Raw genomic sequence first — 25,251 nt, 5'->3', positions numbered from 1 at the left:
TGGCTTGAAATAGTTCAAAAATGTTCTCACACCCAGACAAACCCTCTCACACCCACTCTCATACCGAGACACCCTTCCACACCCACTCTCAACCCAGACACATCCTGTAGGAAGTTGGCTCTGTATGCACTATTTCAAAGTAAGGAATAGTATGCACAGAGTCCAAGGGTTCCCCTTAGAGGTAAGATAGTGGCAAAAAGAGATAATACTAATGCTCTATTTTGTGGTAGTGTGGTCAAGCAGTAGGCTTATCAAAGGAGTAGTGTTAAGCATTTGTTGTACATACACACAGGCAATAAATGAGGAACACACACTCAGAGACAAATCCAGCCAATAGGTTTTGTTATAGAAAAATATATTTTCTTAGTTTATTTTAGGAACCACAGGTTCAAATTCTACATGTAATATCTCATTTGAAAGGTATTGCATGTAAGTACTGTAGGAACTTTGAATAATTACAGTAGCATATATACTTTTCACATAAAACACAAATAGCTGTTTTAAAAGTGGACACAGTGCAATTTTCACAGTTCCTGGGGGAGGTAAAGTATTGTTAGTTTTTGCAGGTAAGTAACCCACCTACAGGGTTCAGTTTTGGGTCCAAGGTAGCCCACCGTTGGGGGTTCAGAGCAACCCCAAAGTTACCACACTAGCAGCTCAGGGCCGGTCAGGTGCAGAGGTCAAAGAGGTGCCCAAAACACATAGGCTTCAATGGAGAGAAGGGGGTGCCCCGGTTCCGGTCTGCCAGCAGGTAAGTACCCGCGTCTTCGGAGGGCAGACCAGGGGGGTTTTGTAGGGCACCGGGGGGGACACAGGTCAGCACAAAAAGTACACCCTCAGCAGCGTGGGGGCGGCCGGGTGCAGTGTGCAAACACGCGTCGGGTTTTCAATGGTTTTCAATGAGAGACCAAGGGGTCTCTTCAGCGGTGCAGGCAGGCAAGGGGGGGGCTCCTCGGGGTAGCCACCACCTGGGCAAGGGAGAGGGCCTCCTGGGGGTCACTCCTGCACTGGAGTTCCGATCCTTCAGGTGCTGGGGGCTGCGGGTGCAGGGTCTTTTCCAGCCGTCGGGATTTTAGAGTCAGGCAGTCGCGGTCAGGGGGAGCCACGGGATTCCCTCTGCAGGCGTCGCTGTGGGGGCTCAGGGGGGACAACTTTGGTTACTCACAGTCTTGGAGTCGCCGGAGGGTCGTCCCTGAAGCGTTGTTTCTCCACCAGTCGAGTCGGGGTCGCCGGGTGCAGTGTTGCAAGTCTCACGCTTCTTGCGGGGATTTGCAGGGGTCTTTAAATCTGCTCCTCTGTAACAAAGTTGCAGTCTTTTTGGACCAGGGCCGCTGTCCTCAGGAGTTTCTTGTCTTTCTTGAAGCAGCGCAGTCCTCTGATGATTCAGAGGTCGCTGGTCCTGGGGAAAGCGTCGCTGGAGCAGGTTTCTTTAGAAGGCAGGAGACAGGCCGGTAGGTCTGGGGCCAAAGCAGTTGGTGTCTTCTTTTCTTCTTCTGCCGGGGTCTTTCAGCTCAGCAGTCCTCTTCTTCTTGTAGTTGCAGGAATCTAAATTCTTAGGTTCAGGGGAGCCCTTAAATACTAAATTTAAGGGCGTGTTTAGGTTGGGGGGTTAGTAGCCAATGGCTACTAGCCCTGAGGGTGGGTACACCCTCTTTGTGCCTCCTCCCAAGGGGAGGGGGTCACAATCCTATCCCTATTGGGGGAATCCTCCATCTGCAAGATGGAGGATTTCTAAAAGTTAGAGTCACTTCAGCTCAGGACACCTTAGGGGCTGTCCTGACTGGCCAGTGACTCCTCCTTGTTATTCTCATTATTTCCTCCGGCCTTGCCGCCAAAAGTGGGGCCGTGGCCGGAGGGGGCGGGCAACTCCACTAGCTGGAGTGCCCTGCAGTGCTGGAACAAAGGGGGTGAGCCTTTGAGGCTCACCGCCAGGTGTTACAGCTCCTGCCTGGGGGAGGTGTTAGCATCTCCACCCAGTGCGGGCTTTGTTACTGGCCTCAGAGTGACAAAGGCACTCTCCCCATGGGGCCAGCAACATGTCTCGAGTGTGGCAGGCTGCTAGAACCAGTCAGCCTACACAGGTAGTTGGTTAAAGTTTCAGGGGGCACCTCTAAGGTGCCCTCTGGGGTGTATTTCACAATAAAATGTACACTGGCATCAGTGTGCATTTATTGTGCTGAGAAGTTTGATACCAAACTTCCCAGTTTTCAGTGTAGCCATTATGGTGCTGTGGAGTTCGTGTTTGACAGACTCCCAGACCATATACTCTTATGGCTACCCTGCACTTACAATGTCTAAGGTTTTGCTTAGACACTGTAGGGGCACAGTGCTCATGCACTGGTGCCCTCACCTATGGTATAGTGCATCCTGCCTTAGGGCTGTAAGGCCTGCTAGAGGGGTGACTTATCTATACTGCATAGGCAGCGTGAGGTTGGCATGGCACCCTGAGGGGAGTGCCATGTCGACTTACTCATTTTGTTCTCACCAGCACACACAAGCTGGTAAGCAGTGTGTCTGTGCTGAGTGAGGGGTCCCCAGGGTGGCATAAGCTATGCTGCAGCCCTTAGAGACCTTCCCTGGCATCAGGGCCCTTGGTACCAAGGGTACCAGTTACAAGGGACTTAGCGCTGTCACAGCCGGGAGGCGAGTCACGCAACAGGGCAGGAGCCCTTTAAATTATCTTCGCGCTCCCGCCGTCGCGGGTAGCGCTGTCACAGCCGGGAGGCGAGTCACGCAACAGGGCAGGAGCCCTTTAAATTATCTTTGCGCTCCCGCCGTCGCGGGTAGCGCTGTCACAGCCGGGAGGCGAGTCACGCAACAGGGCAGGAGCCCTTTAAATTATCTTCGCGCTCCCGCCGTCGCGGGTAGCGCTGTCACAGCCGGGAGGCGAGTCACGCAACAGGGCAGGAGCCCTTTAAATTATCTTCGCGCTCCCGCCGTCGCGGGTAGCGCTGTCACAGCCGGGAGGCGAGTCACGCAACAGGGCAGGAGCCCTTTAAATTATCTTCGCGCTCCCGCAGCGCGGGACGCGCGCGGGCAGCGCCCGGGCGAAGCCCGTCAGAGACCGGAGGAGGCTGGGCTGGGCCCCATCTCTTTCACCTGTAGTAAGAGAATTACTTGTTATCTAAGAGTTGTTTAAGAGAGTACAGATTATAGCACCATCCTACTATTCCTAAATTGAGAAGCCTATTCTTCACTCAGCCCTTCCCCCATTAATTCCTCCTCTAAGCTACCCCATTGCGGGCATCTTCCCAATATGGGGAAAAGGAAGGCTATAGATTTACCAGCACAATCCAAGGGTACTAAAATCGCAAAAAAACGCCCAAGTAGACCTTTGAATCCAGCTATACCCAATGGGTTAAACCCATTGGATGAAATAGATCTCCTAGTTAAAGAAGTTGAGTCTATGTTAGGTACACAAACAACTCTAGGGGCAACTAATTTAAAGAGAGGCCCCCCTAACGATAGGAAAATCCCAGAGTTATTTAAAAAGAAGGGGTCAAGGGATCCTACAGATACTATAATAGGGGTAGATGGAGACGGGGGCCCGCATAATTGCAAGGGCCCCCTACCGTTACCCACTTATAACATAGCGAGTTCTCCAGTATCCCAGCTGGGTCTCCCACACGTACCACATACACCAACCCTTCTACCATTGACTCCGGTGATCAAGGTGGTCCCTAGCCTATTCTGTACTAATCGTTTTGAACCTCTATTGGTAATAGAGGACTCGCCCGTGCCCACGAGTGTGCCCAAGTGCAAGTCAGTAGTTGGAAAACCCAACCCTAGTGTTATTTCACCGATCCCCCAGCTCGAGCCAGAAGGCAAAGAACCAGCAGCTAGTAGAGACAACCTGGCTACGGTTCTCCAGAGAGTTGATGAAGTTAAGGGACTGGTTTTAGTATTAATAGATCTTATGAAGAGCAATCGTGCTTGTGCTGGACTTTGTAAAGTCTGTGGGGAGGTCAGGGGGGAAGAAGCCTTCCCATTATCTGCCCCACCAATGGGGACGGAGCGAAGGGACAATTGTTGTCTCCCCACTAGAAGGGGGGCAGCTCTTCTAGGGAGGGAAGACTACCGTTGTGATCCCAATATCGACAACATGAGACCCAGGAGGTCTACAAATGTACCTAGGCACAGAGACCGTCAAGGTAGTTGGTCAAGTAATCTTACTAGTGACAGGGCCAGAGGTAGGACTAGCAAATCCGACCCACCAGAAACTGTCCAAGATTCCAGCCTTACACAACCCCCCAACAAGTCACATAAGACTCCCTCTAAAAACATCACTCTCTCCCGATACAATACTGAGAGTATAGTTAATAAAGAACAGGACCTGTTTATAAGTCAGGGAACAAATAAAATCTATTTGACTAATGTTCCAAAACTATCGCCAGGGTTAGCTGAGAATCAAGCTTCCTTGATCAACAAAGTCATACATTGGATACGTTCCCGACGAAGTTGTCTCTCTGTTATTCGTTCTGACATAATATCGGCCAAGAGAAGCAGCATCACAGGGACCAATCTTGACATAATAACTATCTATTTTGAAGACAAGTATATGGTGACACAATTAATGGATTTTGATCGTCGTACCCACTTGGAATATGCAACAACCAGGGAGGGAATTAGACTCATGTTACACCCACAAAATACTGGACAAGCCATGGGACTGGCAGGATCTGATGGTTTAACTAATTCCCGCGGAGGTGCTGCACGAAAGGAAGTTAATCCCAGGCTGTTGCCCAATCCTGTATGACTGACTACTGAACTAGTAACTAATGTGACGGCCTGCTCCAAGGCCTTACATTTTACGGGGGATGACAAAACATTATCACCAAACACTTGTAGTACTGACTCGAGTGTGGTAGACGCTGGATGCACACCCGTGGTGACAAACCAAGATAAATGTACATTAGAACTTATGTCATGGAATGTTGCCGGCCTGGCAAAGAAACTAGATGATGGTGAATGGGCCTCTTTTATTAAAAAAACAGACATATGTTTGTTTCAGGAAACTTGGGCGGAGGATGCCACCAACATAGATGGATTTCTCTCATTTAGTGCACCTGCTATACCTCCAGAGAAGGGGAGGGGCCGGGCAAAAGGTGGGCTCTTATTACTTGTTAACAAGAATTTGCAGTGTGACTACAAGCTTTTGGGAATTGATTCTGTAGATCTAAAAGCCATGTGTATTACGTTTAACAGAAGATTATCAATTGTTATTGTTAATGCTTATATACGATCGGTCCCAAATGGCTCCGAGTCCCATACCCTGGCTATTCTGTCTGAATTTGTAGGCAGCCTCCACCCCTCAACTATTCTAATCATAGCTGGAGATTTTAACTGTACCTTCGAGCCTTCTATTCTTACAAGTGGTTTAACTGATGAAGAAGATGAGCAGTGGGGGATCCCACAACTATCTATTACCCAGCCATGCAAAAAATCTCGGGTGGCCATGCAATTAGCCACATTATGTTTAAATCATGGCCTTAGGGCCTGTAACGGTAGAACTCCATCTGATATGAACAGCGCACCTACTTTTAAAAGGGGCATGTCGACAAGCACTATTGATTACTTCTTGGTCGATGTTAGGTTGTGGCCCCAATTGGTAGATATGAAAATAGAAGTAAGATGTGACAGTGACCATTTCCCCTTGCTCCTTACTCTTTCTGGAGAAACGTTCAGGAGAACACTTAATAACCATGTCACAATCATTCCGCCATCTTGTTGGAATAACAAATTCACCAAGATTACATGGCCAAAAGTGGTGTCCAACCCTCATCATATCAGAGCAATATATCAGATTTTTTTAAATAATTTGGCAGAGTATGAAGACCAGGCAGTGGGGAATATTCCGATTCTCAAAATACATGACAACATGTATACCCAACTACGGTCTTTTTTTTATAAAACAAGGCGGTCAAAGACACATGAAGGGAAAGGGGCAAGCAAGGGATGGTTTGATGAGAGGTGCTCAAAGGCTAAGTCTGGGTTAAGAGTTGCAGTAATGTCTGGTTCCCAGGGGGAAATTAAACAAGCCAGGTCCCTATACAAAGCAACTTTGTCTTATGCTAAAAAGCAGTGGGAGGATTCCCTGTGGCAGGAATTATTAGATGCTTCCAGAGAGAAGAACAATAAGCGTTTCTGGGAGCTTCTGTCTAAAAGAGAAAATGGAGGTAGGAGTTGTCCCAGCAACCATATCCAACCAGAAAGCTGGGTAGAGCATTTTACTACTCTCTATGCCCTACCAGAGGGCCCAATGGACACCAATGTGGTCCACTCTCCAACAGAATTGTTGGAACCAAATTCCCGTATGGCCCCCCAAGTGGAGTCTCAGTGTGTCCCTGAGCGTTGCCTCATTTTTAAAATAGAAGAGACCCTTGAGGCTATAAATAGCCTAAAACCTGGCAAAGCACCTGGACCAGATAAGCTTCCTGGAGATCTTTATAGATCAGAACCACATATCTGGTCCTGGTATATAAATGCCATTTCAAATAGTATAGCAGCAGGGGGGCAAATTCCAGGTACATGGAAGGGGGCAGAGATCATACCCATTTATAAAAAAGGGAATGCTAATCTTCCAGCCAACTACAGGCCAATTAGCCTTATAGACAACCTACAAAAGATCTTTGCAAAACAAATTTTACAGAGGTTAATCAATTGGGTTGAGGAGTACCAAATCCTTTCCCATCTACAGGCAGGGTTTCGTGCAAAAACAAGCACGATAGACCAGGTTTTTCGATTGGCCATATTGCATTGGAAATATGTACTTGTGGCCAAACAATGCCTGTATGTGGTATTTATAGACCTGCGATCGGCTTTTGATTTGGTCCCAAGAGCCAAACTGTGGGAAGTGCTGGGTAGATTGGGAATCCCAGAGGATCTATTACTCCTGTTAAAACGACTGCATGAGAACACTTATGCCCAAGTGAGGTGGGGTGAACAAGGCGAACTGACAGAACGGATTCCAATCAGAAGAGGAGTTCGCCAAGGTTGCGTGTTAGCCCCCCTACTGTTTACTATATTTATCAACGAAGTAGTAAAGGCTGTGTCCACAGGCCAGAATGATGCCCCTTCCCTGAATACACAAAAAATCCCTATCCTGCTCTTTGCCGATGATTCACTCCTCATTTCTAAGACACCAATGGGGTTGCAGACCCTTGTTGACCGGTTTAACCAATTCTGTAGCGATTATGGGCTGGAGGTTAACATTAACAAAACAAAATTGATGGTCTTATCCAAGGGACCTAGGAAAAGATGTTCCATCCACATTGAGGGAGTACCGCTGAAGGAAGTAAGCTCTATAGATTACTTGGGAGTTAGGTTAACCAGTAAACTACTATGGGAAGAGCAGATTACGAAAAGTGCAGGGCTCCTTCAACATAGAGCCTCATCCATATTGCGTTTTTATCAAAGCTCCTTTACAAAGGTTGTTTCCCCAGCAATAAAAATTTACACGGCTAAGGCTCAAAGGGCAGCCCTGTACGGAGCGGAGGTATGGGGTTACGCTAACTGCAATAAGATCAGTGTGGGGGAAAACAACTTTGCAAGGGCTTTAATTGCATGTCCACGCACTACACCCTTGCTTCCATTATTTCTAGATCTGGGGTTAAGCCGAGTAGCAGATCTAGCTACTCTAAGACCTCTCCTTTATTGGATTAGATTATGGACAACCCCCGAACTAGATATATATAAGACCGCATTACTCGATTTACTGAAATGCCAAAATGCTAATACTCTTCCCTGGATTCGCCATGTGGCCCATTGGCTTAGGCTTTTGGGCTTGGGCGACTATTGGGAAAATCCCCACAAACTAGAGAGACGGCACAAAAATGTTTTAAAGTTAACCTATTGGTCTTATGTTAAGGACAACTACATAATCCATAAATCCCATGGTCGCTTAACTAATTCCTTTACTGATATTAAATGGTCCCCAAAGTTTGAATCCTATTTGGATGTGATACCGGACTTGCAAGGCAAGAGCTTATACGCAAGGTTTCGTTTTGGCTCACTGCCCCTGATGTCATTGATTCATAGGTGGGGGTCGATTAATCTTCCCGATACATGCCCTGCCTGTGGCAGTATTTTTGAAACCATTGAGCATTTTATGTTCTTCTGCCCAGCCTATGCGATTCCGCGAACAAAATGGATCCGCAAGATTTGCAGGGACATGGGATTCAAGAATTGCTCCTTGGCTCTACGGGTTCTAAAAAGCCATAATTCAGCTGACGTAATTCTTTCAGTAAGAAAGTATTTAGCAACAGCTTGGCGCATACGTTGCCATCTTCAAAAAGTTATTTAAGGTCTTATCTCTATATAGGTAAGATTTAGAGCCATATGTGCAAATCAAGTTATTGTTTTAATATTTTACACCTATTTACAGACATGTATTTATTTATTTACTTAAGAATTATTATATTCTGTTTTATGTGCTTTTATGGTCATTGATGAACTAAGTTGATGATGAAGATATATATCATGTTGCAATTTTTGCGAGTCGGTAATGGCTCGCATCACAATTTGCACTACGGAAATGGGATTTTTGCATCCCATTTCCAATTTTGCGGGGTCGCAGATTGCGATTCGGGGCATTTGCGACTCACAAATTTTTGCTACATCTGGCTCTTAGTGTGTGGGCACTCTGGCACTAGCCAAGGTGCCCCCCCTATCGTTCAGGGCAAATTCCCCAGACTTTGTGAGTGCGGGGACACCATTACACGTGTGCACTATACATAGGTCACTACCTATGTATAGCGTCACAATGGTAACTCCGAACATGGCCATGTAACATGTCTAAGATCATGGAATTGTCACCCCAATACCATTCTGGTATTGGGGGACAATTCCATGATCCCCCGGGTCTCTAGTACAGAACCCGGGTACTGCCAAACTGCCTTTCTGGGGTTTCCACTGCAGCTGCTTCTGCTGCCAACCCCTCTGACATGATTCTGCCCTCCTGGGGTCCAGGCAGCCCTGGCACAGGAAGGTAGAACAAAAGATTTCCTCTGAGAGAGGGTGTTACACCCTCTCCCTTTGGAAATAGGTATGAAGGGCTGGGGAGGAGTAGCCTCCCCCAGCCTCTGGAAATGCTTTGATGGGCACAGATGGTGCCCATCTCTGCATAAGCCAGTCTACACCGGTTCAGGGATCTCCCAGCCCTGCTCTGGCGCTAAACTGGACAAAGGGACAAACACCACTCCCCTGACCAGTAGCTCCTAGGGGAGGAGCCCAGAGCTCCTCCAATGTGTCCCAGACATCTGTCATCTTGGAAACAGAGGTGTTGGGGGCACACTGGACTGCTCTGAGTGTCCAGTGCCAGCAGGTGACGTCAGAGACCCCTCTGATAGGCTCTTACCTTTCTTGTAGCCAATCCTCCTTTCTTGGTAGCCAAACCTCCTTCTCTGGCTATTTAGGGTCTCTCCTCTGGGAAATTCTTCAGATAACGAATGCAAGAGCTCACCAGAGTTCCTCTGCACTTCCCTCTTCGACTTCTGCCAAGGATCGACTGCTGACTGCTCCAGGACGCCTGCAAAACCGCAACAAAGTAGCAAGACGACTACCAACGACATTGTAGCGCCTCATCCTGCCGGCTTTCTCGACTGTTTCCTGGTGGTGCATGCTCTGGGGGTCATCTGCCTTTACCCTGCACTGGAAGCCAAGAAGAAATCTCCTGTGGGTCGACGAAATCTTTCCCCTACTAACGCAGGCACCAAAAGACTACATCACCGGTCCTCTGGGTCCCCTCTCATCCTGACGAGCGTGGTCCCTGGAACACAGGAACTCTATCACATGACTCCCACAGTCCAGTGATCCTTCAGTAGAAGTTTGGTGGAGGTAAGTCCTTGCCTCCCCACGCTAGAGTCCAAACCTGTGTACTGCGTGATTTGCAGCTGCTCCAGCTTCTGTGCACTTCTCCAAGATTTCCTTCGTGCACAGCCTAGCCTGGGTCCCCAGCACTCCGTCCTGCAGTGCTCAACCCTCTGAGTTGGCCTCCGGCGTCGTGGGACCCTCCTTTGTGACTCTGAGCCAGCTCCTTTTCACAAATCATCGAAGTGCCTGCTTCGGTACTTCTGCGGGTGCTGCCTGCTTCTGTGGGGGCTCTCTGAGTTGCTGAGCGTCCCCTCTGTCTCCTCCTCCAAGGGGCGACATCCTGGTCCTTCCTGGTCCCCAGCAACACCCAAAAACTTCTACCGCGACCCTTGCAGCTAGCAACGCTTGTTTGCTGTATTTCTGCGTGGAAACACTTCTGCAACATCCAGCACGCCGTGGGACATCTTCCATCCAAAGGAGAAGTTCCTAGCCCTTTTTGTTGTTGCAGAATCCTTGGCTTCTTCCACCCAGAGGCAGCCTTCTTGCACCTTCATGGGTTTCCTGGGCTCCTGCCCACCCTGGACACTATCGCAACTCTTGGACTTGGTCCCCTTGCCTTGCAGGTCCTCAGGTCCAGGAATCCGTCTTCAGTGCTTTGCTGGTGTTTGTGGTTCTTGCAGAATCCCCCTACCACGACTATTGTGTCCTATTGGGGTAGTTGGTGTACTTTACTCCTAGATTTCAGGGTCTTGAGTTGGGGTATCTTGGACACCCTGACTGTTTTCTTACAGTCCCAGCGACCCTCTACAAGCTCCCATAGGTCTGGGGTCCATTTGTGATTCGCATTCCACTTTTGGTTTGTGTTGCCCCTAGACCTATGTTCACCTATTGCATCCTATTGTAATCCTACACTGTTTGCATTACTTTTCTTATTATTACTTACTGTTTTGGGTTTGTGTACATATGACTTGTGTATATTACTTACCTTCTAACTGAGGGTACTCACTGAGATACTTTTGGCATATTATCATAAAAATAAAGTACCTTTATTTTTAGTAACTCTGAGTATTATGTTTTCTTATGATATTGAGCTATATGATATAAGTGGTATAGTAGGAGCTTTGTATGTCTTCTAGTTCAGCCTAAGCTGCTTTGCCATTGCTACCTTCTATCAGCCTAAGCTGCTAGAAACACCTCTATTCTACTAATAAGGGATAACTGGACCTGGCACCGGGTGTAAGTACCACAAGGTACCCAATATAAGCCAGGCCAGCTTCCTACAACTATGGTCAGAGAGTGGCGCTTGGATGCTCTTACCCTAAGGCAGCTAACTCCAGCATTTCTGAGTGACCTCTACAATTTGGAGGTGAGTAAAGATTTACTAGTACCACTTTTTGGCCTGTAACTGCTGTTTGACATGTCTGCAGCCCCAGGTGCAGTATTTGAATGTCGACCAAGTCTATTTTTTGTTCCTTCACACTCATTTTAAGAGTTGTGGGCAGGTAAATTGCAAGACCTCTTTTGCTGCATCAAAATGTTGACTCTTTAGTCACCAGAATTACATGGTGCAGGAAACCTGGGATAGGTACTGGCTTTTGGGCCCAGGTTTCTGGTAAGGTGACTACTGAGATGTTTTAGAGGTAGTGGACTAGATCGCGATCTTCCAGTTTATTAGCTAAGCCATGAATATTCCAGGAGCGGAGTCTTAAAGTTTGAATTGCGGGGTCAGATGTATTTCCTTGTGTTGATGCATGTCACTGAGCTGTTTGAGGCTTGTTTAAGGCTCTGGCGATCCATTCCCACTCTTTGGTGGCTGGCCCAATGCGGGGTTGGCTCATAGCATGGTGCAGTGGATCTGGTCCTATGTCTTTTCCCTTGCTCTGTGGGCTTGCACCTAAAGCATTTTTTTAAGAATGGTTTTGGCTATGAGCTAATTTCCCCTGGCTTGCTGCCCAATCTCCTTCTCAGTGGGCACGGGTACCCTGATTCTTGACATTGTTCGATGATTATACTCAAAGCTAGGAAGTAGTTACTTTCACAGTGCACCTTGTCTGCCATTTCCGGTGTACTCCAAGTGACCTTTGTGGAGTCTCCCTGTGACCCATGATATGTGTTTATAAATTTTACATATTCTATATCAGCTGTATTTACCCTTGCCAAGTCTGGGATCTAGTTCAACAGCGATATAATATTTCCTTGATTGAGGATGTCCTCATTTCCTAATGAGCTGTAAAGTGAGTGGAACGGAGTTATGTTGTGTTCTGCTGTTTCTGAGGTCTCATGAATTGTGCTCTTGGTGGGCAGCTAGCTGCTGATGAGGGGTAAGGACCTGCATGTGTTTGTGCTGCCAGACAGTTCTCCAGTTTGTCCCAAACAGTTCTCGATAGGGCCTGCTTATTGGTTGTAGCGCTTCCTGAGGGGATATCAGAGATCATTGTTTCAGAGGGTCATTGACTTCCTGCCAACTCATCCTAGATTGCTACCTCTGGAATGAGGCGCAATGTAATTCCTGCTGAGCATTCATCCTTTATTAGATTATAGGCTTTTAGGGAGACTTTGTGTGGTTCGGTTCAAGTTGATGGACCACTCACCTTTTCTTTTTTTTCTTTTTTTTCTCTGGTGGCTGGCAGGGAGTCAGGAATGAAGGACAGCTCTGTTTTTTCCCCAATTCCCACCTGACAAAGTCCTGTCTTTGGCTGTTGGCGCTGCTTGTCGTAATGGGGACTCATCCTCTATTATGTCTGTCTCTCCCCCCTTTCCCACATTGGGGGAGGTTGTCAAGTTCCTTTCAGGCATTGGACAGCGTAGTTTCCCAGCCACTTGGTTTTGGGGAAGATTGTGTTCCTTGACTTCCCTTTTTCACGTCTTTTTTTGGTCTTGCACCACCAATTGCTCTCTTGGAACTTTCTGGTAGTATATTTGGAGGTAGGCCATTTGTGCCAAGGTGGCTTGACTCTTTACTGCTACAAGGCTCACTGTTAAGAGTTGTCACTCTTTGTTTCCAGATAGGTGACCCGTCTATTTCAATTATTGTAGGCTCTTGAGCAGTTCTTGGGAGCAGAACAGTGCCTAAGAGAGATTTGGCTGCAGGTGGAGTTTTGTTTTTGAGTTGAGATGGCACTGTGCTGCCACCATTGTCCGATGTTTCCTCTGGTGATAATTTGGACCCATTCTTCATTTGGGGCCTCAGGAAGGCCTTTAGCTTGTCAAATATATTTGTGAGCATGGTTGGTAACGTGCTCAGTTTATCTAGTACTGGGGAACAAGTACACATATGGGTTAGCTCTCTTGCATTGTTTTAGGCCTTCTAATAAGATTGTTCAAATCAGAGATCTTACAGTGGATCCCAGCCATGTAAGAGGCAATGGTGTTCAATATCCCTATTTGGATGCCCATTTTAGCTCAGCGGTATTCCATGGCATTGACCACTAACTGTATTGTCTTCAGGGTAGAAGGCCAGATTCCTTCTTCTGAGAGGGTATTGTTCCTTTTTACGGTAGCCTCCGTTTTGCCAGGCTCTGCCTTTAGAATTGCTTCTTCCTGAATAACTTCCAGCTCAGTGTCGAAGGCGTAGTAGGCTAACATCTCATCCCCTTATCCTGTGCCAGGGAAGAGGTCTCTGCGTTCTCTATGTGTTCTGTCTGCGTGTTGTGGGCTATTTTGACCTGGGTCTTTTCCATATGCTCCTGTCAGCATTTGGCTGGATCCAGCCGAGTTAGGGGGAGCTAGGGGAGCTTAGAGGGAGCTGCAACTTTGGGCTCCTTGAAGCCAGCCGCGTCCACTAAAGTCTAGAGAGTGCACACTTGGTGCAACGGTGTCGCGAATGATGATGTGCTGCTATTTCCAGCTGCTGCCGTCACAGTGGTCAGGAAAACAGAAGGGTCACCAGATACATCCTGGTCTGTTGTCTTGCTTCCTGATTTTCTTGGGTAAATGCCCCTTACTGGAGTCGCTTTGTTTATAATTTCTGTTGGACCTCATGTGCCCGAGGTTGAAGCTTGAAGAGGAAATAGGCCTGCTGTACCCCAGGCAAACACATGTGGGTTGGTCAGACTGAGGGTCAGCTAGTGGTTAGGTCAATGATCATCCCATGATCTTGAGGCTTGCTGGCTAGGCATGGAAGTGATTCCTGACTTACGCTTTGTGTCCTCTGAGGGAATTTTATCCTCCAGAATAGTCGGTTGAGGCTTGGCGGTGTCCGTTGTTGTCCTCACAAGTGGCAATGCCATGTAATAGCATTGCTGCACGGTCCTGTCTGTATTATTATTGTTGGCACTAGTGGGGCAGGCAGTCCTCTAGTCTCAGATGAGTCAAGTGCGATGGCCAGATATGCATCTCTCAGGAATTGACATTTGGAGGTGATTCTCAGTTGGTTATCAGGGCTGGCTGCCTGTCCCTGGTGCTAGTTACAGCAGGAAAGATTGCAGAGGAGTAGGAGAGTCACTGTAGAGGCTTCCTTTGCTTGCTTCCTTGGGCAGTAAAGCTCCTGGTTTCCACTGATCTCATTTGTTGAGTTGTATGAGTCATGTAAGTCATGTGATAGTTGAACTGGCTGACTGGGGCTGCTGGATGGTTGCTGGCTGCCACCAATAACTGAAGGCTGTTTGCTGTATGGCTAGGTGACCTTGGGAGTTGACTAAGTTGGTTGAGTTGATCTTGTTTCTGGAGTTTTTGTGAGCCCCACCACACCCCTCTCCTAGATGGAGTGGTTATCCTGGGGGTGAGGGGGGCACAAGCACGCCATGAGAAAATCCGTGAAAGAGTACTCTGTTGCAGCGGGAGGTCTTGAGAGCCCTCGGGAGCACCTGAAGTATGGAGTCTGGACTCCTCCGGGGGCTATCTTCAAAAGCTGAGTTTTTTGCTAGCGCCACCACACCCCTGGTGGGTGTCTCCCCTGGTAGGGGAGGAGTAGGGGGCATGAGCATGCTGCTGAGGTGCTGATACTGTGCTTCCCAGGGGCTTTCCATAGGTTCCAAGATAAGGGGCAGCTTAGTTGATGATTTAAGTTTGAAGTCAAGAAGCAATCAGAAGACTTACTGTGGAACTGTATCTGTATGAGCTGTGTAAACTGTATGAGGATGAGTTAGACTGAGTCAGGCTGTTGTAAAGGCAGTGAAGGTGTGGAAATTGGTGGTGATAGTGAGGGGGGGTCCACCTAGCCCACAAGCCGCACGTGGGCCTGGTCAGGCCACTTCCATGGGCCAGGGGCACCCTATGTGTGGGGGACCATAACAACTACTGCTTTGTCTCGCCTCACCATGCTCATCTTTCACTGGGGCCTTTCACCGGGGAGACCAGGATCCTACAGGAGTTTGCGTGTTTTTGGTCTTGGCCTCTTTGCCTTCCTTGTCCTCTCTTTGGCCTCTCTTTTAACCTTAGTCTGGTGTATGAGGGGGGGCAGGAGGAGCAAAGAGGGGACGGCATGAGCTGGCAAGCAAGACTAGCGAGACTGGCAGGGGAGGTGCAGGGATGTGAGAGCATGGCTGACAGACATCCACTGCGGTCCACTTCCCCACAACTCACAGTCTGCTGCCACTGCTCGCCGCCGCTGCCCACTGCCCAGTGCAGAGACCGATGCTGGGTGCTACGAGATGCCCGAGGTCTAGGTCAGCTGCTCCTGCAGGTACCGCGGTGCCAGACCTCTTCCTCTTCTTCCTCCTCGCTCTCCCTTGCGTCCTACTTCTGCCTCTCACCTCCTTGAATACGCTGAGTTGAGAGAGTGTCTCCGTACCAATTACCAATACCAATTGGATTCTCAACATAGAATTCCTGAAATGATGAGTTATATTGCTTGTATCGCAAGGGTAAGCAAAACTTACATTTGACTAAAGAGAGACTGCAAGGACTTCCTTCCCCTAGAATATATCCAGTGCTTAATTTGAGCCGGTGGTTTCCAGTACTTGCCACCAGCACCTTATTGTTAACACCAGCACTTGTGACAGCCTGCCACACGGTGAGGCTGTTTGTCTAATTTAGAGATGAGCACAACAATAGTTATTTATCAATGCAATACTGTGATTAGGAGTCACAATGATGTGGGTAAGAAAAGTTTATTCTTAAGAAACAAGTCGGGAACGGCAACCGATAGCACCTCAGCAATGCCCGCTCCCTCGTTCCAACTTCTCCACAGAACTCATATACATATAAATATATATATATATATATATGTATAGTTAGGACCTAGTTTCTATAGAAAATGCAGTTTTTTGCTTGCCTATATCTTTGGCGCCGCTTGACGAATCTTCATGTAAATTTCTAATATTATTTGACAGTCACATAAGCCGCTGTCTGGAAAGTTTCGGGGTGTTCCATGAAGCGGGGCCTAGATAAAGGAGGGGTGAAATTTGTTTCTAATGTTAATTGCCATAGGAAAAATTCAACAGCGATGGCGCCAAAACCACTGGATGGAATTACATCAAATTTGGCAGAAAGGTAGCTCTTGGTCCAGAAAGAAACCCTTTTGTTGTTTGGTGTAAATCAGTTCAGTAGTTTCAGAGAAATTAAGGAAAATCCATATTTGTATATCTAGGCACACCAAGGATTCACAACCCCTCCCAGTCTCGTGCTGAGATCTGATTGGCTGTCAACACTTCAACCAGGAAGTGTTAGCACCCATCTTGCACATTGGGTTTCGGCAGCTGAGTCCCAGAAAAAAAAATATCAAAAAAGAAAAGGGGCCAGGGTACAGATAAGCTGACCCCCCCCCGCGCTAAGAAGCAATTTTTTTGTAATTTTTGCCCACATCCACAGCAGATCCAGGAAAAAACATTTTGAAAAACGTATGTGCGGGCTCCTGTGTCTGTGTGTTTTTGAGGTGTTTTTAAAGGCCCAGGGTGGGCCAAGTCCCGGGGGAATTCTTCATAAGAGTGCCTGGCCCTCCTGCAGCCCCGGGGACCGCCACGTCCCTGGGCGAAGCTCTAATTGTTAGCAGAGGGCTGCCCCCTGCCCAAAGCCCAGGGGACCACCATCTCCCTGGCGCAATATTAATTATTGGTGTGGGGAAGGTCTGTCGGCCCTGCGGTCCGCCATTTTCCTGGGACTTTGCTAATATTAAGTGCAGGGGTGCTGTCCAGGCCCCTGCTGCCCTGGGGACCATCACCTCTCCAGGGCTTCATAAAAGAAATAGGGGGCACCCGCCCCTCCTCCAACCCCAGGGACAGCCACCTCCACCGGCTTTGATAATATTAAGTGCGGGGAGCCACCTGGCCCCCTCCCGCTTCCTCAGGGACCACCACCTCCTCAGAGCAAAGATTTAAAAAACATAAAGGAGGTCCGTTTCAGACCCTCTGTAACCCCGCGCACCACCACCTCACCAGGGCTACAGTTGTTGGAGGTGAGCCACTGATGGCCCTGGGGACCACCACCCCTCTGGGCCGGCTTCTGCTATGTCCTAATGTGCTCAACCCCAGGATACAGCTGTTTGCTGTGGCTTGGCTGCAGCTCCACAGCAAACAGTCCAGTTTCTGAAAACAGAAAGTGCAGCTTTCGTCTCTGTTCACTGCACACAGGTATGGTGCAGGTAATAGAGATGAAAGGTTTGCTTCAGCAACACAGTGCTGCTGCTTAAGGCAGCTTCTTGGTTGTTGAAGCAATGGGACTGCGGGGAGGCCTTGAGGCTTCCCCTGCAGTCCCAGATAGCCTGTAAATGGCTTGTTATAAAAAATAAAAAAAATAATGTTGGGAACACTGGGGGAGCCCTTGAGGGCTCTCTTTTGATCCCTTATAGCCCATGAAGGGCTAAAAAGAGAAGCTTTATAAAAAAAAAAAAGAATAGCTCAGTGTGAAGGTCACAGACCTCCACACAGTGTTGAGGGTTCTACTCCAGCCAGAATTGTTTCCCTTCTTTATTTTATTTTAACTACAAATGTTTAAGGCTCATACAGTAAAGTGATCTTACTTTTTGTAAATGACAAATACATTTTTCTTTTTAATTTGACCAGAAGTATCTCTAATTTTAAGGGTATCATATATCAAAGCCTAAAAAACTCTCTTATCTCTCTCACTCTCTTTCTCTCTCTCTTTTAATCTTTCTCCCACCCACACACCCATTCAGACACTTACACACCCACTTACAGACCCACTCAGACACTCACTCACAGACCCACTCAGATCCTTGTACACCCTGTCACACCTCTTCAGACCCTCACGCACCCACTCACATACGCACTCAGAGTTACGCACCCATTTACAGAACACTCAGACTCACACACCCACTCACATACTCAATGACACACTCATACGCCCACTCACAGACCCGAGCACACACTAATGCACCCACTAAACCACTGATGTAAGCACTCTCACACCCAGACATGTACTCTCACAGCTACTCTTACTCCCAGATAACCTTCTCACACTTATTCTCACACCCAGAGAGGCTGCAGCCAACTCCCATCGCACACGGCCAAGGGGCCGCAGGGTCTGATAGCAGGCTAAGTCTTGGGGGCAACCTCCGCTGCACACAGGTGAAGGCTGTGCACAGTGCAAATTGTGGGCTTACGGGGTTGACTTTGTGGACAACCACCACCCTGCACGGCCCAAGGCCATGCGCAGCAGTGGATGGATTAACGTATAGTAATGAAAATTACTATACGTTGAAAAAACATCACAATTTACTGAAAAAAACAAAGGTTACAGGGACATTATAGTTAGGAAATAGAATTAAAGAAAACCATAAAAATTCAGTTAAAAAAAACAAAGGCTACATGGACGTTAAGGTTAGGTTCACATTTTAGACGTACAAAACCACAGAAATTCACCATTTATAGTTAAAGTTACCTCAAGTAACTATAGCCTGTGTCCTAAGGTAACTATAACTTGCGCACTCGCCATGCACTGCTAATTACCCCACAAATTACGGCACTCATGAAATATTTGATAACATAATTCATAACATGAATGTAATATTTGCAGTAATATTTTTGATGGAAAAACTGTGCATGGTGGGGACGCGAGTTATAGTTACCTTAGGGCACGAGTTATAGTTACTTGAGGTAACTATAACTGGAAAAATTCTATGGTTTTGTATGTATAAAATGTGAGCCTTACTATAATGTCCCTGTAACCTTTGTTTTTTTAAGTGAAACAAAAAAAATATATATATATATATATATATATATATATATATATATATATATATATATATATATATATATATATATGACTAATACCTGCAGCTCAAGCCATTTCTATGGCTTTGGAGATCTGGAAGAGTCTGAATTGTCACACTTGTGTAGTGTGATAATTAGTATTTGTGTTGGTACTGTCATTGGCAGTGACCTCCTGAAAAAGTATCCTGGCACATTATTTTTTTTTTTACAAATTAGCATCAGTTTTAATGTACTGGCAGGGTATGTTGTAACTCTCGAAAAATGTTTCACTTTTTTTTGATAAGCTGGAGACGCTTAATGAAGAACACCTAAATTCTCAGTGTTGCGGGTCAACTTAGTACGCTGGGTAAGGCACGATTCAAGTAAGCTGTACAACAGACGTTTCCTCTTCCTAGACATATATTATTGTTATCAACCTAAGCGTGCAGTCATTTAACTCTTTAAAGGCACACTAAGCATACGCAAGGCATTCTCGTTTCTAGAAAAGTGTAAATAAAGACACAGTGAATTACATTAAACCATACGAATGTCCCTAATGTTTCAGGTGTGCCAACGTGTCAGCTACTATAGAAACACATGTGTATGGTAGTACTTTCACGTTACACCAATGTAAATTAAAGTAGGTTTGCAGTGAAGCGGTACTGTATCATACCTTTGAGTCCTGGGTGCTGAAAATGTTGGGATCGTCGGTGCTGCCCACCATGATTTTGTTCTGCTCTTGTTCCTTCGAAGAATGACTGCTGGCTGGTCCATCACTGCGGTGAGATTTGGACCCTTGTCTCTCTCCCGAGACGCGATCACTAGTCGTGTTGCCCATCACCGTACAAAGGTTCTAGGGCACTAAGGAAAGAAAATGAACAATACACATTCTTTATAGTTTTGTGCAGCTGGTTACCTCTTCTTTGTGTAAACAAGATTAAACTTGAGCGAATAATATGCATAGGTCCTTCTTGCCTCAGTAGTACAGCCCTCAGAGCTAATGTCACCTTTCTTTCAGGAAAGGAACACTTTTTCATCCTTTGCTCACCAACCAAAATGGCATTCTTCGTAATACATGTTGAATGCAAGCAAGTCCAATTCAACCACTTATCCATGTTAAATCATTAAATTCAGTGCCATTAAATGAACTAATAATGACAAGTGCTGTTTACAGTGCTATGAAATAGTAAAACTGAGGAGCACTGCAATATAAATACAAGCTGTTATTTATTATTACAAACGACTCCTAGATGCCGCTGCAACTGACTGAGGACGCCACACTCCAATCGGTTATATGGGCCAAGCTCTTTTGTGTGACGAGGAAACTCCTCAGATGAGATGCATTACCCAGTGATGCAAGCCTATCAAGTGAATATTTTATTTATTATTTTATTTTTCAACAGTATTTGCATAGCTCGATCTTAGCTACGTGTGCAGTTAAGCGTGTAGAAGAGAAAAGCAAAACAAAGAGAACGGTACCATATTCTACAGAATGAAGTGAGAACAGACAGGGTCAGATGTAGCAACATTTAGAATTGCGACTCGCAATTTGCGAGTTGCAATTCTGAATGTTGGATGGTGTCCCTGACACCATATGCAATTCGCAAGGGGGTTGCAAATGCCCACCTCATGAATAATCATAAGGTGGGTCGCAATTTGCGAACACCCTTGCGAATGGCGGCCCTCACAGGGATGGTGGCCTGCTGCAGACAGCAGACCACCATGTCTGTGACTGCTTTCTAATAAAGCAGTTTTTTTTTTCTGTAATGCAGCCCATTTTCCTTAAAGGAAAACGAGATACATTAAAAAAACGAAAAATGAAACGTTTTCGTATCATTTTTTCAGAGTAGGCAGTGGTCCATAGGAGTGCCATTCTCAACGTGGAAGGAGTCCCATGGGGACCCCTTACCTTTTGCAAATGGGTTACCACCCATTTCAAAAGGGTGCAAAATGTGAGTGGTTTGCGACCGCGTTCAAAGTCACAAACCAATCCTGCATTGCACTGCAACAAGGGATCACTCCTTCCTAATTGCGACTCGCAAACCCGTTTTGCGATTCGGTAGCCAGGTTACCGAATCGCAAAACGGGGTTTGTGCATTGCGATTTGCTTTTTGCACGTCGCAAAGCTGTTTGCGACGTGAAAAAAGCTTCATACATGTGGCCCCATGTCCGTTAGCTGCATTCTCGAAAGGTGTTTTTTTAAGCACAAACGGAAAGGTAATAAATTCGGATTGAGTATGGGTCCAGAAGGAATATGGTTCGAGTTTTTTGCCCTAATAAAACGTTTTACTGGTGGCGTGTGCTTTAGAAAAGCACACCTAATATGTATTTGTTATTGCATTTTTTTGTTTGGATGCTGCTCAATACTAATCGTACCCGTTCTCTCGCTTTTCTGCAGGATACCTGCTTCTATAAAATGAAATGCAACAGTCACTCTCTGCTATTCTACAAACTGAACACTGGTCGAAAAACATTTGTTCAGGTCCTTAGAAGTTGCAGTACATAGAAAAGGCAGGCCGTTCAGTCGATGTTGGTTTTCTTAATTTACAACTCAGAAGTGTCAAAATCAAGACCCTTGCATTTTTTGCCTTTCTGTATGACGTCTGGCACAGCCTGGATTGCCATCATTCCTGACATCATAATCATGACCTATATGTGACCTGTCAGAAATTGTGTCTCTAGTTGGCAGCGGTATGCACCCTGTCCAAGTAGGGACAACAATCCTGTGAAAACACCACAAATAGTACTCCACAGCAGTTTAGAAAAATAGACAATATTTATCTGAATAAAATTAAGACCAAAACAACAAGAATTAAATATGCCCAAGCCAAGATATCACTTGTTAGAGGTTTAGGTAAGCTGTAGTCCGTAGGAATCAATGGGTGTATCTTTTTAGCACAAAGTATCTGGAATGGATCACAAATGACGATGCAAAGGGCTGCAGAGGAGGTGATGCATCGGAAAGTAACGTGATGCATCAATTTTTCCTGTGTGGCGGAGCTGATGCGTTAATTCTTTCCTCACGGGCAAGGTGAGCCGTCAATTTCCAGGTGTGCAGCCCTGGCTCCTTACTGTGGTACAGAGATATTTTGACACCCAGGGACGATGCGTGGAAAATCCAAAATGCGCTGCAATAATGAAACAGGCACTGCGTTGATTTGGGAGGAGCTGCAGTGGTTTTTCAGCCGCGAGACAGGCGCAGCTTCGATTCTGCAGGTGATGTATCTAATTTGCAGGCATTGTGTCGGTTTTCCGACTGAGTGGATTTTCTCTTTCTGGTGGTCTTTGATAACCCTGAGACTTCATAACAGGAGGCAAGCTCTGTGGAGAACACTTGTGGGGGAAGGCAAAGCCCTTCTCGGCAGAGTCAGGGAGCAGCAGGCATCAGGGCAACAAGCAGGAGAGCGGTCCTTCCAGAAAAACAGTCCTGATAAGTCCTTCGGGCAGCATGGCAGTCCTTCTGATAGAGTCCAGTTGTAGGTCCAGAAGTGTCTGATTTTAGGGGGGCTACAGACCCAGTATATGTACCCAAATGTGCCTCTTAAGTGGGGGAAACTTCAAAGAGTGGTTTTGAAATGCACATGTTCCCCTTTCAACCAAGTCCTGTCTACCAGATCTGTGGGGGGTGATCAGTCCTTTGTGTGAGCTCAGACCACTAGCCTTTGAAGTGTGAGTGAAAACCCCTCCACCGGTCCTGTACAGGAAGACCCATAAGTATACAGATGAACATAGATGCAGCTGAGTGTCCAGTGTTTATTGCTGTCTGGGTGGAATGCAAAAGGGGAGCTGTCAACCAGCACAGACTAGATGTGGATTGGAGACAGGCTGTACGGCACAGAGAGCAGTAAGTGCAGGAAAATGCCTACTTCCTAAACATGGCATTTCTAAAATAGTAATGTTAAATCCAACTGCACCAGAAAGCAGGATTTCTCACTACCATTCCAACCATACCAAACGTGATAAGGTTACTGATTTCAGATCAGAAATTACCACTTACAAGTATATAATGGAATTTCCAAAGCTGGACTATGAGAGAAGCAGGCTTCACAATAGTGAAAAATTACTTTAGGGGTTTTTGACTACCAGGACATGTAAAACTTACAAGTACATGTCCTGCCTTTTACTTACATAGCACCCTGCCCTATGGGCTACCTGAGGCCTACCCTCAAGGGTGACCTATATGTAATAAAAGGGGAGTTTAAAGCTTGGCAAAGTAGTTTTATATGCCACGTCGAAGTGGTAGTAAAACTGAACACACAGGCCTTGCAATGGCATGTATGAGACATGGTTTAGGTGCTACTTATGTGGGTGGCACACTCAGTGCTGCAAGCCCACTAGTAGAATTTAATTTACAGGCCCTGGGACCATATAGTGCATTTTACTAGGGACTTATAGGTAAATTAAATATACCAATTGTATAGAAGCCAATTTTGCCATGTTTAGGGGAGACAACACAAGTACTTTAGCATTGGTCTGAAGTGGTAAAGTGTGCAGAGTCCTAAAACCAGCAGAAACAAGATCAGAAAAATGGAAGGAGGCAGGCAATGAGTTGGGGGAAGACCACCCTAAGGATGTCAGCTCTAACATGACCCATATGTGACCATATTATCAAATTAATTCTATAAACAAATGTAGTATTGGATGTAAAGTGTTCAACTTGAGACGCATTATGAGGTGAATTAACTATAGTGATAGATGAAGAAAACAATGTGGTATGAAATTATTAGTAGAAATGTAATAATTATTAATGCTATATGTTGATCTTTACAATAGTTAGGACTGACTTATCTTAACACAATAATAGTTTTGTAAACATGTATGCTGAAATTATTAACACTGCAGAAATGTAGTTCTCCATGATATTCATTTATAGTGTTAACAGTTTATTTAGTTTTGCATTTTATTGTAACCTAGAATTCAGACTGACAAAGTATAATTGATATTTTATGCTGGAACTGTTGGCATGCAGAGTTTAGTATATCATGAATTAAATGTGCCATAAATGCATTTCTTTTTGTTAGCTGAACTTGGCCTGAATAATATTTTTCTTGAACATGAGGAACTGTTTTCCATTATCTTTTAATGTATTGTCTTATTCCTTCACAACATGAGAAAATAACCTTGAAGAGGTACATAGAGACTTTGAGAGAATCATATTTAAATTCGTTGCAAAGTCGTACAGAAAATCAGGGCCATTTACCTTCCCATGGTGGTATTGGGAAATAATAAAGTTGTTGCAAGGTATTCATGAGACATAAGAAGATGGAACTGGAACTTTTCCGATCAGAGGAGGTGTAACCAAATTAACTGTTGTTTTAACTAGGACTTTCACTAATTGATGGTGAGCAGATCAATCCTGACCCTTGAGCAGAACTACCCTGACTTCCGTAGACCAGAGATTCCCCAGGATTTTGAGAAGTACAGACCTCAATTTTCCTTTCCCCATGCTTGTTAAGTGTGGATTAGGCTAACACTGGATTCCCTAAGAAAACTCTTACCTGATGTTCTGATATGCTGCCCCTACCCAACTTTATCAATTTTTGCCTTCTTTAGTTATTTTTCTTTTGCCTCAATGACATTTTACCAAATTATTGTGCCCTTTTTTTATTTCTCTTCATCCTTTCACCAATTAGGTTAGGACATATGCATTCTTTAGGTTGCATGAGGAGATTTCAGATTGTCCGTAACTTATTTAATGTGATGATTTTATGGTTGCACTAATGTGTGACAGATTGAACCAGAGCTTGTTTTTGGAGCAACAGATTCTCTTATTGATATTTTGCATTGCTATATCTGAGTTTCTTCTATGTCTTATGGAGGTTCAGCTATCCTATTGCTATTCTGTATCTTTACGGTATGTTTTTGAGATTTATCTACATTAACCTGAGTATTAATTTGTAATAAAACCCTTTAACTTGATTTCAGACTTGGGTGTTCAGTGTGTGGCCACAGTTTTCCCTATTGCTTGTTCAACTCTTTGTAGGACTCAATGGCTTGTCAATGTCTTTAGAGCATAACAGGTAAATGCTCCATCATGTCCATGAATACTAGCTTTCAGATGAGACATGTCCTTAAGGGTGCAGTGATATGGACAGTTTTGCTGTACTTCACTCCCACAGGGAACGAAAAGAACCTAGGGCCAGATGTAGGTAAGTAAAATTTTGCGACTTGCAATTTGCGAGTCATACCGACTCGCAAATTGCAACTCGCAAAAGTGCATGCAGAAAGGTGTCTCAGACACCTTCTGCGACTCGCTATGGGGTCGCAAAGACCCACCTCATGAATATTAATGAGGTGGGTCGCAATTTGCGACCCCATAGCGAGTCCATGCACTCAAAGGGATGGTGGCCTG

General features: G+C 45.9%; 1 protein-coding gene across 2 annotated transcripts in view; it reads right to left on the bottom strand.

The window, feature by feature from the left end:
* Nucleotides 1-25,251, bottom strand: part of LOC138292458 (5'-AMP-activated protein kinase subunit beta-2-like) — a 1,223,251-nt gene that overhangs the window by 920,510 nt on the left and 277,490 nt on the right. For both annotated transcript variants that reach the window (XM_069231076.1, XM_069231075.1), the window contains one exon: nucleotides 19,573-19,760. In XM_069231076.1, the coding sequence (XP_069087177.1) occupies nucleotides 19,573-19,737 (165 nt within the window). In that variant the 5' untranslated portion in view covers nucleotides 19,738-19,760. The remainder of the gene's footprint in view (nucleotides 1-19,572; nucleotides 19,761-25,251) is intronic.

The sequence above is a fragment of the Pleurodeles waltl genome, chromosome 4_2 (assembly GCF_031143425.1).
Source record: "Pleurodeles waltl isolate 20211129_DDA chromosome 4_2, aPleWal1.hap1.20221129, whole genome shotgun sequence".
NCBI lineage: Eukaryota > Metazoa > Chordata > Amphibia > Caudata > Salamandridae > Pleurodeles > Pleurodeles waltl.
This window is presented reverse-complemented; position numbering and strand designations above follow the sequence as displayed.